This window comes from Strongylocentrotus purpuratus, unplaced genomic scaffold (genome assembly GCF_000002235.5).
Source record: "Strongylocentrotus purpuratus isolate Spur 01 unplaced genomic scaffold, Spur_5.0 spur5_scaffold_1, whole genome shotgun sequence".
NCBI classification, from domain to species: domain Eukaryota; kingdom Metazoa; phylum Echinodermata; class Echinoidea; order Camarodonta; family Strongylocentrotidae; genus Strongylocentrotus; species Strongylocentrotus purpuratus.
The window spans coordinates 1,630,951-1,646,088 of record NW_022145594.1 but is presented as its reverse complement, the minus strand read 5'-3'; the positions used below and the strand labels follow the sequence as shown (position 1 = coordinate 1,646,088).

Genomic DNA, 15,138 nt, shown 5'->3' with positions numbered 1-15,138 from the left:
GTCAGAATTTTCTTTATCAGGTGGGCTGTATCTATACAGACCACCTTATAATTTTGTTAAAATTGCCTTTATTATTATTTATTTATTTTATTTCTAACCACTTTTTTGTTAACAAGATATCTTGAAAATGGTTCAATCAAATGCTTTGATATTTGGCACACATATGTATAGGCATATGGACAAAACACAGTAAGGTTTTCAACCTTGACCTTGACTGATGACGTCATCTAGGCGCCATTTTGTGAAATTTTCTGAAAATCAACTCATGATCATAACTTCATAACCAAAAGTAATTTCTCATTCATATTTATCATGATCAAGGTCAATATCCGTCCGGTCAATTTCAGGTCAAAAAACGCGCGCGTGCGCGTACGTCCGCGCGTCAATGCGCGCGCAAAAAAATTAAATGCTCAAAATCGTCTCAAATTTATTTTGCATACGTTTCAGGTCATTTTAAGCATTTTATAAAAAATCGCGCGTACGAGCATGCGCGCGCGTTTTCGCGCGTAACACCATTAAAAAACATAGAATCGCCATTTTTTTTTCTTTCATGATATTTCTCATATTTTTTCAAGGAATTTGATTCCATGTTTATCTCTTTATGACCATTATGAACAAGATGAGCGTAAATTCAAGATAAATGTCAGTGCGCGCGAGGTCTTTTAATACATAGCATATATGGGCAAAAACATGCCTATACAAAAGCCATTATAGCTCTTTGGAATGCACCGGGATCCTCAATTTTTTTTCATATTAAGATAGAGTATGAGTCGGAAATATGATTCCATGTCTCATTTGGCCATTAAGTGTATCGTGACATCATCACAATAGCCTTGGAACTCAAAATACGAATTTGCATATTATGACGTCAGCATATTTATGTAAATTTGATTGTATCTCTGTAAATATTGATCAATTTTCTTCAAAATTTCGATATGTTGTAGCTAAGACAATTCTCTACAAGCGCAGTAATAACCATTTTTCATTTTGATGACGTCATCATAGTGAAAATTTTGATTAAAGGCCTCATGTCAAAAACTTCATAATTTGCGTGTTATGCCTATAGAAGGTGAATTTAGTTCACGTTATGAATCTACATGATATTGTCTTTTAAGAATTTGTAAGCAGTATGTCGCTTATTTTTGCTCTATTTTGTCTCAAATGTTAGTTGACCAGCCCACCTATACTTGTTCCAAACAAGTATTATATGTCTAGTTATTATTATTATTTATTCTTTATTTTTATTTATTTCTTCCCGTTTTTTGTTTATCGGTTAACTCAAGATCGGTTGTGTTAATTTCTTTCAATTTTAAGACAGTAATAGGTCATTGTCATGAGACGTGACAGGAACATTTTCAAGGTCATCAGGTTATCGTGACGTCATCCAGGCGCCATTTCGTGAAATCACGTTATCCATCATATCTTTATGATGCATAAGCAAAGGTCATTCATATTCATATCACATATACTTAAGGTCAAGGGTCAACAGGTCATGTCATCAAAGGTCACATAAAGGTCATGACGCGCGCGTACGCGTGCGTCAAAATTTTAGAATGGTCAAAATCACCTAACTATTAAAGGAGAGTACGAATCAGGTCATTTTAAGCATTTCAAAATTTTCCGTCCGTAAGTGTCCCCGCGCGCGTTGCGCGCGCTCAAAGCGCGTGGAAAAGGTCAAATTCAAATTTTTTACATGATTTAGATTCCTCTTACCGTTAATGACAATTTACATTAATTTTAGTCACCCTTGACCTTTCATAAGGCCGTGAGCGCGCGTCAAAGATCAAAATCCGCGCGTGCTGCTATGGGCAATATAATGCAAATTTGATCAAAAACATGCCATTTTAAAAATCAAAATAGCTCTTCAGATAGTCCATTCACCCCAACTTTTATATCATGGTTAGAAAAAGCATGAGTTGGAGATATGATTTCATGTCTCATTTGACCCTCAATTAACTCATGACGTCATCATAATGGCCTCCGAACTCATAATTTTAATTTGCATATTATGACGTCAGCATATTTTTGGAAAATTGATTGTATCTCTGTAAATATTGATCAATTTTCTTTCAAATTTGGATATGTTCTACCTGAGAATATTCTCTACAAATACAGTCACCACAAAATTTCATTTTGACAAAGGTATCATGACGTTTTTTGCGATTAAAGGAGGCATGTCAATTTTTCACATTTTGCGTGTATTCTCTATGGGACATGACTTTTTCTCAATCTGGTTTCTACATTCTCGTCTTTCGCGAGCAATATCTCCGTCGTTTTATCTTTGTTTACGCTGAGCTTTGAGTATGTTGTAGCTGAGAAAATAAGCTATCATAAGTGTGCCCTTTATTTTTCGATCAGATGCCGGGATCATGCTCATATTTCACTTACAAAGTGGGATTTGATAATTCCATTTTCCGTTTACGTGTAATCTCTATGGGAAATGTTTTGGTATATCGGTAACGCACTTGACTTCCGACCTCGAGGTCCCTGGTTCGAGTCCGGGCGTCTCCAACAATTTTTTTTCTTCACTTTTTTTTCTTTTTGACCTTTCACTGTACCATCTCCTTTGAATATTAAAACACGTAGAATCGCAAATAATGTAATAAACAACCATATTTACTTTATTATTACCCTATTATCACTAGATCCATTACTTTTGACGTGTAATCCTTTTGGGAGATGACTTTTTCTCAAATCTGGATTCTACATTCTTGTCTTTTGCGAGCAATATCGCCGTTATTTCGGCTTGGTTTTTGTCGATTTTTGAGTATGTTGTAGCTGAGACTATACGCTATCTAAATCTTCTCTAATTTTGTTCAGTCTGATGTCATCGTGGTCTGTTGATGATAATCATCAACATCATCATCATCATCGTCATCACCATTACTATCAAGATCATCATCATCATGATCATCATGATGATCATCATTGTTTACATGTCTATATAACTTCTCCCTTTCTCAATATAGTAAATATTATAATCTCTCATAAGACTTGAAGACAGACCACCTAATTCGTCCCCATGACGAATTAAATTTCTAGTTATTATTTATTCTTTATTTTTATTTATTTCTTCCCGTTTTTTGTTTATCGGTTAACTCAAGATCGGTTGTGTTAATTTCTTTCAATTTTAAGACAGTAATAGGTCATTGTCATGAGACGTGACAGGAACATTTTCAAGGTCATCAGGTTATCGTGACGTCATCCAGGCGCCATTTTGTGAAATCACGTTATCCATCATATCTTCATGATGCATGAGCAAAGGTCATTCATATTTATATCACATATACTTCAGGTCAAGTTTCAACAGGTCATGTCATCAAAGGTCACATAAAGGTCATGACGCGCGCGTACGCGTGCGTCAAAATTTTAGAATGGTCAAAATCACCTAACTATTAAAGGAGAGTACGAATCAGGTCATTTTAAGCATTTCAAAATTTTCCGTCCGTAAGTGTCCCCGCGCGCGTTGCGCGCGCCCACAGCGCGTGGAAAAGGTCAAATTCAAATTTTGTACATGATTTAGATTCCTCTTACCGTTAATAACAATTTACAATAATTTTAGTCACCCTTGACCTTTCATAAGGCCGTGAGCGCGCGTCAAAGATCAAAATCCGCGCGTGCTGCTATGGGCAATATAATGCAAATTTGATCAAAAACATGCCATTTTAAAAATCAAAATAGCTCTTCAGATAGTCCATTCACCCCAACTTTTATATCATGGTTAAAAAAGGTATGAGTTGGAGATATGATTTCATGTCTCATTTGACCCTCAATTAACTCATGACGTCATCATAATGGCCTCCGAACTCAAAATTTCAATTTGCATATTATGACGTCAGCAGATTTTTGGAAAATTGATTGTATCTCTGTAAATATTGATCAATTTTCTTTCAAATTTGGATATGTTCTACCTGAGAATATTTTCAACAAATGCAGTAACCACGCTATTTCATTTTGACAATGGTATCATGGCGTATTTTTGCGATTAAAGGAGGCATGTCAATTTTTCAATTTTTGCGTGTATTCTCTATGGGACATGACTTTTTCTCAAAACTGGATTCTACATTCTGGTCTTTCGTGAGCCATATCTCCGTTGTTTTATCTTTGTTTACGCTGAGCTTTGAGTATGTTGTAGCTGAGACAATAAGCTATCACAAGTGTGCCCTTTTTTTGATCTGATGCCGGGATCATGCTTATATTTCACTTACAAAGTGGGATTTGATAATTCCATTTTCCGTTTACGTGTAATCTCTATGGGAAATGTTTTGGTATATCGGTAACGCACTTGACTTCCGACCTCGAGGTCCCTGGTTCGAGTCCGGGCGTCTCCAACAATTTTTTTTTGTTTTACTTTTTTTTCTTTTTGACCTTTCACTGTACCATCTCCTTTGAATATTAAAACACGTACAATCGCAAATAATGTAATAAACAACCATATTTACTTTATTATTACCCTATTATCACTTGATCCATTACTTTTTGCGTGTAATCCTTATTGGAGATGACTTTTTCTCAAATCTGGATTCTACATTCTTGTCTTTTGCGAGCAATATCGCCGTTATTAGGTGGTCTGTTATCAACAGACCACCTATTGATTTCGTCAGAATTTTCTTTATTATTAGGTGGTCTGTTATCAACAGACCACCTATTGATTTCGTCAGAATTTTCTTTATTATTATTAGGTGGTCTGTTATCAACAGACCACCTATTGATTTCGTCAGAATTTTCTTTATTATTATTATTATTATTCTTTATTTTTATTTCTTCCCGTTTTTTGTGCCCACGATAACTTCAAGTTTGGTTTAGTCAATTTGATTCAATTTTGGCACAGTCATAGGTCATTGTCATGACACGTGACTAGAACATTTTCAAGGTCATCAAGTTATCGTGACGTCATCCAGGCGCCATTTTGTGAAATCACATTATCCATCATATCTTTATGATGCATCAGCAAAGGTCATTCATATTTATATCAAATATACTTCAGGTCAAGGGTCAACAGGTCATGTCATCAAAGGTCACATAAAGGTCATGATGCGCGCGTATGTGCGCGTCAAAATTTAAAATTGTTCAAAATCACTTAACTATTAAACGAAAGTACGAATCGGGTCATTTGAAGCATTTCAAAATTTTCCGTCCGTACTTGTCCCCGCGCGCGTTGTGCGCGCTCACAGCGCGCGGAAAGGGTCAAATTCAAAATGTTTACATGATTTAGATTCCTCCTAACGTAATTGACAAATTACATTAATTTCAGTCACTCTTCATATTTCATAAGGCCGTGAGCGTGCGTCAAAGTTCAAAATCCGCGCGTGCTGCTATGGGCAATATAATGCAAATTTCATCAAAAACATGCCATTTTAAAAATCGAAATAGCTCTTCAGATAGTCCATCGACCCCCAATTTTTATATCATTGTTGGAAAAAGCATGAGTTGAAGATATGATTTCATACCACCCTGACTCGTACAAAGTGAAACAAAGTCATCATATTGGCATCTAAACTCAAACAATGGTATTTTGTTGATGACGTCATTTTTGTCTTTGTTTAATTGAGATTATCTCGCTTATCAGTGATCGATTTTCTCCCAGATTTCGGTATAATGTAGCTGAGCTAATTCTCTACCAGAAATATGTTATTTATTTTTCATTTAGATGACGTCATCATAGTAAAATATTCGATTAAAGGCGACAATGCATAATTTGTCATATTTGCGTGTTATGTCTATGGGAGGTCACTTTTGTCAAAACATGTATCTGCATGACAATGTGTTTTGACCAGTATCTCGGTTATTATTCAACAGTTTTCTCCCAAATTTTAGTATGTTGTAGCTGGGACTATTTGCTATTTAAATACTTCCTTTTTCTTCAATCAGATGTCAGGATCATGGTCATGCATGCTCATCATCATCATCAATATCATCATCATCATTATCATCAATGTCACCATCATCATCATCATGGTCTGAAGATGATCATAATCAACATCATCATGAACATGATCATTATCATCATCATCATAAAAATTATCGTTTTTATCGTCATATAACATTATCATTATCATCATCATCATCACCTTTACTATCATGATCATCATGTTCATCATGATCATCATTGTTTACATGTCTATATAACTTCTCCCATTCTCAAATCTATCATAAGACTTAGACAGACCACCTTATTCGTCTTCGTGACGAATTAAATTTCTAGTTATTTATTTATTTTTATTTATTTCTTCCCGTTTTTTGTTTATCGGTTAACTCAAGATCGGTTGTGTTAATTTCTTTCAATTTTAATACAGTCATAGGTCATTGTCATGAGACGTGACAGGAACATTTTCAAGGTCATCAGATTATCGTGACGTCATCCAGGCGCCATTTTGTGAAATCACGTTATCCATCATATCTTCGTGATGCATAAGCAAAGGTCATTCATATTCATATCACATATACTTCAGGTCAAGGGTCAACAGGTCATGTCATCAAAGGTCACATAAAGGTCACGACGCGCACGTACGCGTGCGTCAAAATTTACAAATGCTCAAAATCACTTAACTATTAAAGGAGAGTACGAATCAGGTCATTTTAAGCATTTCAAAATGTTCCGTCCGTAAGTGTCACCGCGCGCGTTGCGCGCGCTCATAACGCGCGGAAAAGGTCAAATTCTAAATTTTTACATGATTTTGATTCCTCTTACCGTAAATGACAATTTACATTTTTTTTCAGTCACCCTTGACCTTTCATAAGGCCGTGAGCGCGCGTCAAAGTTCAAAATCCGCGCGTGCTGCTACGGGCAATATAATGCAAATTTGATCAAAAACATGCCATTTTAAAAATCATAATAGCTCTTCAGATAGTCCATTGACCCCAACTTTTATATCATGGTTAGAAAAAGCATGAGTTGGAGATATGATTCCATGTCTCATTTGACCCTCAATTGACTCATGACGTCATCATAATGGCCTCCGAACTCAAAATTTCAATTTGCATATTATGACGTCATCATATTTTTGGAAAATTGATTGTATCTTTGTAAATATTGATTAATTTTCTTCCAAATTTTGATATGTTCTACCTGAGAATATTGTCTACAAATGCAGTCACCACGATATTTCATTTTGACAAGGGCATCATGGCGTATTTTCGCGATTAAAGCAGGCATGTCAATTTTTCACATTTTGCGTGTATTCTCTATGAGACATGACTTTTTCTCAAAACTGGATTCTACATTCTCGTCTGTCGCGAGCAATATCTCTGTCGTTTTATCTTTGTTTACGCTGAGCTTTGAGTATGTTGTAGCCGAGACAATAAGCTATCACAAATGTGCCATTTATTTCTCGATTAGATGACGGGATCATGCTCATATTTCACTTGCAAAGTGGGATTTGAGAATTTCATTTTCCGTTTACGTGTATTCTCTATGGGAAATGTTTTGGTATATCGGTATTAAACGCGCTTGACTTCCGACCTCGAGGTCCCTGGTTCGAGTCCGGGCGTCTCCAACAATTTTTTTTTTTTTTTTTTTTTTTTTTGACTTTTCAATGATCATAAAATTGAAAACAGACCACCTAATTCGTCACCATGACGAATTCAATTTCTAGTTATTTATTTATTTTTATTTATTTCTTCCCGTTTTTTGTTTATCGGTTAACTCAAGATCGGTTGTGTTAATTTCTTTCAATTTTAATACAGTCATAGGTCATTGTCATGAGACGTGACAGGAACATTTTCAAGGTCATCAGATTATCGTGACGTCATCCAGGCGCCATTTTGTGAAATCACGTTATCCATCATATCTTCGTGATGCATAAGCAAAGGTCATTCATATTCATATCACATATACTTCAGGTCAAGGGTCAACAGGTCATGTCATCAAAGGTCACATAAAGGTCACGACGCGCACGTACGCGTGCGTCAAAATTTACAAATGCTCAAAATCACTTAACTATTAAAGGAGAGTACGAATCAGGTCATTTTAAGCATTTCAAAATGTTCCGTCCGTAAGTGTCACCGCGCGCGTTGCGCGCGCTCATAACGCGCGGAAAAGGTCAAATTCAAAATTTTTACATGATTTAGATTCCTCTTACCGTAAATGACAATTTACATTATTTTCAGTCACCCTTGACCTTTCATAAGGCCGTGAGCGCGCGTCAAAGTTCAAAACCCGCGCGTGCTGCTATGGGCAATATAATGCAAATTTGATCAAAAACATGCCATTTTAAAAATCAAAATAGCTCTTCAGATAGTCCATTGACCCCAACTTTTATATCATGGTTAGAAAAAGCATGAGTTGGAAATATGATTTCATGTCTCATTTGACCCTCAATTAACTCATGACGTCATCATAATGGCCTCCGAACTCAAAATTTCAATTTGCATATTATGACGTCAGCATATTTTTGTAAAATTGATTGTATCTCTGTAAATATTGATTAATTTTCTTCCAAATTTTGATATGTTCTACCTGAGAATATTGTCTACAAATGCAGTCATCACGATATTTCATTTTGACAAGGGCATCATGGCGTATTTTTGCGATTAAAGCAGGCATGTCAATTTTTCACATTTTGCGTGTATTCTCTATGAGACATGACTTTTTCTCAAAACTGGATTCTACATTCTCGTCTTTCGCGAGCAATATCTCCGTCGTTTTATCTTTGTTTATGCTGAGCTTTGAGTATTTTGTAGCTGAGACAATAAGCTATCATAAGTGTGCCCTTTATTTTTCGATCAGATGCCAAGATCATGCTCATATTTCACTTACAATGTTGGATTTGAGAATTCTATTTTCCGTTTACGTGTAATCTCTATGGGAAATGTTTTGGTATATCGGTAACGCACTTGACTTCCGACCTCGAGGTCCCTGGTTCGAGTCCGGGAGTCTCCAACAATTTTCCCCCCCATTTTTTTGTTGTTGTTGACTTTTTAATGATCATAAAATTGAAAACAGACCACCTAATTCGTCCCCATGACGAATTAAATTTCTAGTTTTACTTTTAATACTCTGGTAAACCCTGTCCAGTCTCGATGATTCAGCGAAATGACATATAAGCCTGATTTGTGTGAAAGAGATACTAAATAAAATATCATGTAATTGCGTTATTCTGTAATATATTTGTAATACGCATAGATACATCGTTTTATTAAGCGCTACATACACCAAGAAATAAGTTGTTATTATTGTTATCATTATCATCATTACAAATATTGTTATTATTTGTATTACAATTATAATTATTAGTTTTATTATTATTGTTATTATAAGTATTAAAATTAGTTTTAATTTTATCATTATTATTATCATTATCGTCATTATTATTATTAGTAGTATTATTATATCATCATCATGATTGTTTATTGAATCTTCAATAAACGAATTTTGTTACACATTAACATATTCATACTCTATAAAATCAGAATAAAACCCATAAACATAAAGCTACTGACTGCAAACGATTTATATTACTAACATCATTACTAATATATTTATTCAGTAGGAGATTATTGTTTATACTCACTCAGGTATATGAATCTCAGACTAAACAAATATGACACTATTCTCCTAAAATCATATTCCGCAGTCGTTTTGAAAGGTAAAACCAAACTTTACCACTACTGAATTAACGTATTACCGTACGTATATTTAGCAATATTGGGTTTGGGTATATTGCAAATAGAGTTTACGACTCCAATACACACCATAACTGTTTGAATACGAATATTCTTTATCAGTGTCTCACGAGGTAGTATAGATGGAATACGAGTTAACAAAGACATCGGGTATGGCGATGTGAGAAAGGGGGGGGGGGGGCTCATATTACTTTCTTTTATTTTCATTCCTCATCTTTCTCTCTCTACTTATCTATCTATCTAATCTTCCTCTTCTTCTTCTCTCTCTCTTTTTTTCTCTCTCTCTCCCCTCTCTCTCCCTCCTCCCCCTTTCTCTCTTCTTTTCATCATTCAAGGAGTTTGAAGGGGCGCGTACCCCCAAACCTATGACACTGTATCATATAAACCTTTATTTAAAAAGAGACTGAATTTATAGATGTGATTAAGATAAGCCAAAAGACATGAGACTACAGAAACTAAACACATGAACCTACTTTCCTTTAGAAAAACGTTGTAAGCTCACTGACACAGGTATGATATAAACGTTAACTACACATGTATATTATATGGCTCTATTTAGGAAAACTCATGATCATTTTCCGATGACTTCCCTTAATTGAATGACTGTCTTTAATATATATACTTACAGATATAGTGAGACGAGATGACTGCGTGAATGACGACATATATGAATTTATATAACAAACACTTCATTTTGGCGATATGTCAGGAAAGAGAAGGAAATGGCTGAAAGCACTTTTTATGACGTACGCAACATGTATTGTGTATACCCGTATTCCTGGCTACCATGAACAGTCCTTTACAAGAGAACAAGTCTGACTGAGTTTCTTCCGTGTGTATTCCTTTCATATATCCCGGATGGAATGATCATATCGAAGTTATGTACAAGTACATGTACTCTGTTCGTTCAGCAAGACTTAATCACATTAGAGCAGTCGAAGGCTTTTCCTGCTTTCGTGGTATTATTTTTCTGCTTTGATACATCGTCTATTGCTATTGTTATGCTAAAGACTTATTTACAATACACGCTAAATAAATATTTTATGCGCTTGTGGGGGCTCAATTTGATAACAGCAGTCGAATGCATTTCATGCTATTCCATGGCATTACTTATTTGCCTTGTCTATTGCTCTTGCTATCGAAACATCCACGTGATCTTCGAGCAAGTGTTAGAACTGGACTGCCTTTATAAAGTGATTTATGGAAAAGGAGAAGTCCCTTTGACCGTCCGTACACAAGTGCTTAAAGACCCTATTCGATGAAAATACAACTTGTTATCAAGGGAAAGCTGGATGAACATAGAATACAAATGCAAAGGAATTCAAATATTTTCCCTTTAAGCATTGCACAAAAGCGAAGTAAAGCCTTATTTTCCGCACCTTTCCAAATTATAGGTCAACAGGGGTCAAATTTCCCGCAGATACAGTGACGACATAGTATGTACAACTGATCGGTGACCATAACGTAGTAATATAGAGAGTAGAGATGGTGCACATTGTGCGTGAATGAATTCGATGAATCCAAATGTTCTGTTTAGTCTGTTTTCGGTCTGGTACTGGTCTCATTGGTATGACTAAGATATTAAGCCGGAACGAAACAAGTTTGCTAATTCGGTTTTCGGTAACAAAAAGAAAGAGGAAGTGGAATAGAATACAAACAGAACTACAATCATCTCATCACAATTAATTTTTTTTTTAAAGGTAAATATTTGATTTGAGATATTAATAACTATCTGTGACGTAGAATCTGGGTCAATCTCCCACTTTGGTGTTTTTGTTCAAAGGCCAGTACTTTTATTTACACACATATTTAGTTGGTGTTTATCTTCTTATCTAATTTAAACATGTTGGTTAAATACGCGATAAAATCATAAATTGTTGACTTCCTACTTTCCATTTTTGTTTCATAGTCTTTACAAAGCATACTCTTTCTCGTGAATCCTTGTAGTCTTCTTCTTTAGTTTACCTTAAATTTAGTTAAGAAAATGATATATTCGTGATTGTAATATGTAGCGCGCCATGAGCGTCAGGGCCTGGTGGATACCGGTGCCATATAAATATCCATATTATTATTATTATTATTATTATAACGTATTTCTAATCTTTCGCTCACTGCAGCCCTCCCCCTTTTTCTTCTCTTGTACATATGTTTAAACTCTTTCATATTCCCTTTTATGTTCTTCCATATTTCATGATGAATTAATGTTCGACATTGTCATGTGTTCTTTTTTGCCCACTTTATTCTCATCGTCCCCCTTTCCAATTCCTTCTTTCTCTCTTTCATACTATTTCCATAACTATAATTCTCCTCGACCCTTCTTTATAATGTCAAATGAGTTGAGAATTATTCGTTTGATCCATGACAACTGGCACAAAGGTAACAAGGCCAGAGTGCGTGACTCTGATTGGTTGAGCCGTTCCCAGGCTAATGCTAGGAACCCGGATTCGTCTGGCAACATGGCCAGTGCGACTCTGATTGGTCTTAACTTTTCCTGGGACTTGATCGAACTTTCATAACATTTTTTTACACTAATATTTATCTTGGCTGATGACTTCAAATTATTTTAAGTATATGTAACATCTCAGTAATCTTATATTTTGTTGGACAAGTCATGAAAGCAATAGTTAAACTCCAATTACTTGAGTGTTAAGTGCTATATATCTTTGAGACACAAAAAGTAACGTGTAACAGTTTATAGCTGAACTGCAGATGTGTCATCACGATCAGACACTTTTTTCAGTAGTAATATTTTTTCTTAGTATTGGTCGACCTTGCAGCCAACCTAACAGAGCTTTGCAGCCCATCGGTGAAAAGTGCAAAACCTATGATATGTCAAAGGTCACAATTTTAGTCGTCCCTCTAGTCTTCCTTCGAAGGCTATACTATGAACGAATCTTATTTTTTAATTGTGACCTTTTACATCCATACGTTTTGCTTTAGATGCATTATAGGAGTTTCGTCCAATTTAAAGGACGATTTAAGAGAGCAATGTTTATTTTTGACCAATGACGGCAAACATTCGCCAATTTCTTTTTGGTGACTAGCTATTAAAAAAATGTTGTATGTATTAGATTATGCATAACACTTTTTTTTTCATTTCCACAATCCCTAAGATATGTCCACACATATCTGAAAAATGGCGGTTGTATGAACTGTGCAACTTTCAATTACAAACCATGAAGATTTTGTTAAATGAATTTCTATTTTAATAGAAGTTTGTCAAGTAAATCTCAGTGGAGCAGAAAATCTTCAGGCGAACAACACCATCGAAGCGCTACTATATGAAAGCAAGAAATGTAAGTAAAGATCCATCTTGTGCAAAGATTTCTGAAATTATTGTGATGTGTTTACCATTGCAGTCAGGTGCTCTCTGCATCATCAGGACCTATTACCTCCTATCGATATCCCAGCTCCGTTTATTAACTGATTGAATGAACTCTGACTAATCTAAATCATCGACGACAATGTTTTCAGAAAAAAAATCAAAACTTTACCGTAAATTATTTCATTAGAGCACATCTCATACTTTAAAAATTCATTTCATAACTTGATTATGGATAATCAGTGGTAGATGTTGACCTGTTAAAGAGACTGCGCAGATGTAACAATAGTAATAATAATAGGCATTTGTATAGCACCGTCTATCTAGACAATGCTATTATGATGTAGTCCAATGTAGTCAGAGCCGATGAGATCCTGTCGAGCAGAATAACATGTAGGCTATTTGTGTTTAATATGTGCATGGGGAGGGACGGGGCTGAAATCCCACCTCCCCCAAGGACAACCATCATCGGGGACAATTATCCCCAAATATACCCCCAGGACAATTACCCCCACCCCAGTAAACAATTAGCCTACCACTACAGGACCATTCCCCTCCCGAGGACAACCAAGGACAACCACCCCCAACAACAATTACCCACCGCCCGAAAATTTCCCCCTGTTCATTAAAGGGAAATCCACTCTGAAGATAAGTTGGTTTTGATATAGGCAGATTTTTTTTTTCTTAAGGGGGGGGGGGGGGAGGTGATTATCCATGGGTGTATTTTTCAGGGGGAGGGGGAAGAGGCCTATGTGCTTGGGGGGGGGGGGGGGGGGGGGTGGTATCCTAGGTTGCTAATTTACCAGGAGGTAATTGTTCTCTGGGGTAATTTTTCAGGGGGGGGGGTGTAATTGTCCCGCTGGTCAGTGACCGGGGACGATTGTTTAGGGTTTAATTTTCGATTAAAGCATTAATATGCGTATATATTGATTGTTTAACCGTACATTAATCTGGCTTGATACTGTCGGTTAAACTGCTTAAAAAAATCACACGACTTATTTTGGTTAACAAAACGTTCAAAGAGCAAATTTACGAGTATACAAAAACCAAAATAAGTCTTCTTTTTTTTGGTGTATTTTTTATTGTTTATACTCATTGACGTTTACATATTGTGTGTTCTATAATCACTATTCACATTCATTATGTGCTCAAACATCCACCGCTCATATAGTAATATATTAATGTTGAGTAAAATTGCATTATCTAATTCTACTTATTAGCTTTTGATTCTGCTATATGTATTTACATTTTTACCTAAACATCCACCCTTACATTAAACAATGCTTTCACGTGTGTCACTGTGTATAATAATAATAACAATTTTTTTTAATAATTCATTGTTAACATCAAAACATCTTATCGACAACATTTATAATGCGCACATATCCACCCCAAGGGATGCTCAAGACGCGCTTTAGCATTTCAAGGAATTAATTCCTGCCAGGTACATATTTACATCACCTTGATCGAGTGGGGCAAATGTAGATAAATGTCTTGCCAAAGGACATTAGTGCCGCGGTGGGATTCGAACTGCGGATTTTGTGATCGACAGTCCGGTGACGTATCCACTTGACCACGACACCTCTACTACAGTACAGTCTATGCCTTTTACATAACATCAAAACAACTTATTAATCAACTTGAATCAGGTTGAATTCCACTGCTTAGTAGAAGTAGTAATAGTAGTAGTAATAATAATAATAACAATAATAAAAGTAATAATGACAATAATAATAACTAGAAATTTAATTCGTCATGGGGACGAATTAGGTGGTCTATCTTCACTTCTCATGATAGATTTGAGAATGGGATGGGATTTCACAAAATGGCGCCTGGATGACGTCATGATGACTTGATGACCTTGAACATGTTCCTGTCACGTCTAATGACAATGACCTATGACTGTGCTAAAATTGAAAGAAATTGACTAAACCAATCTTGAGTTATCCTAGGAACAAAAAAGCGAAGAAATAAATAAAAAATAAATAAAGAAAGAAAGATAATTCTGACGAAAACAATAGGTGATCTGTCGTAAACGACAGACCACCTAATAATGATACAAATATTTGATAGGTTATTCCTTCTTGTCCACATTTGTGGAAAACAATGCTTTCCATTAACAATAACAGGCAACAACAATAGCAATCAATACAGAAGAATGTTATAGTTTTCTTACCGATATCCCATAACAT

The 15,138-nt window shown here is 35.6% G+C and overlaps 1 protein-coding gene across 1 annotated transcript in view; it reads right to left on the bottom strand.

Moving 5' to 3' along the window:
- Positions 1–15,138, bottom strand: part of LOC115920865 — a 27,409-nt gene extending 12,271 nt beyond the window's left edge. The window contains exon 1 of the mRNA XM_030977560.1: positions 15,123–15,138. Within this exon, the coding sequence (XP_030833420.1) occupies positions 15,123–15,138 (16 nt within the window). The remainder of the gene's footprint in view (positions 1–15,122) is intronic.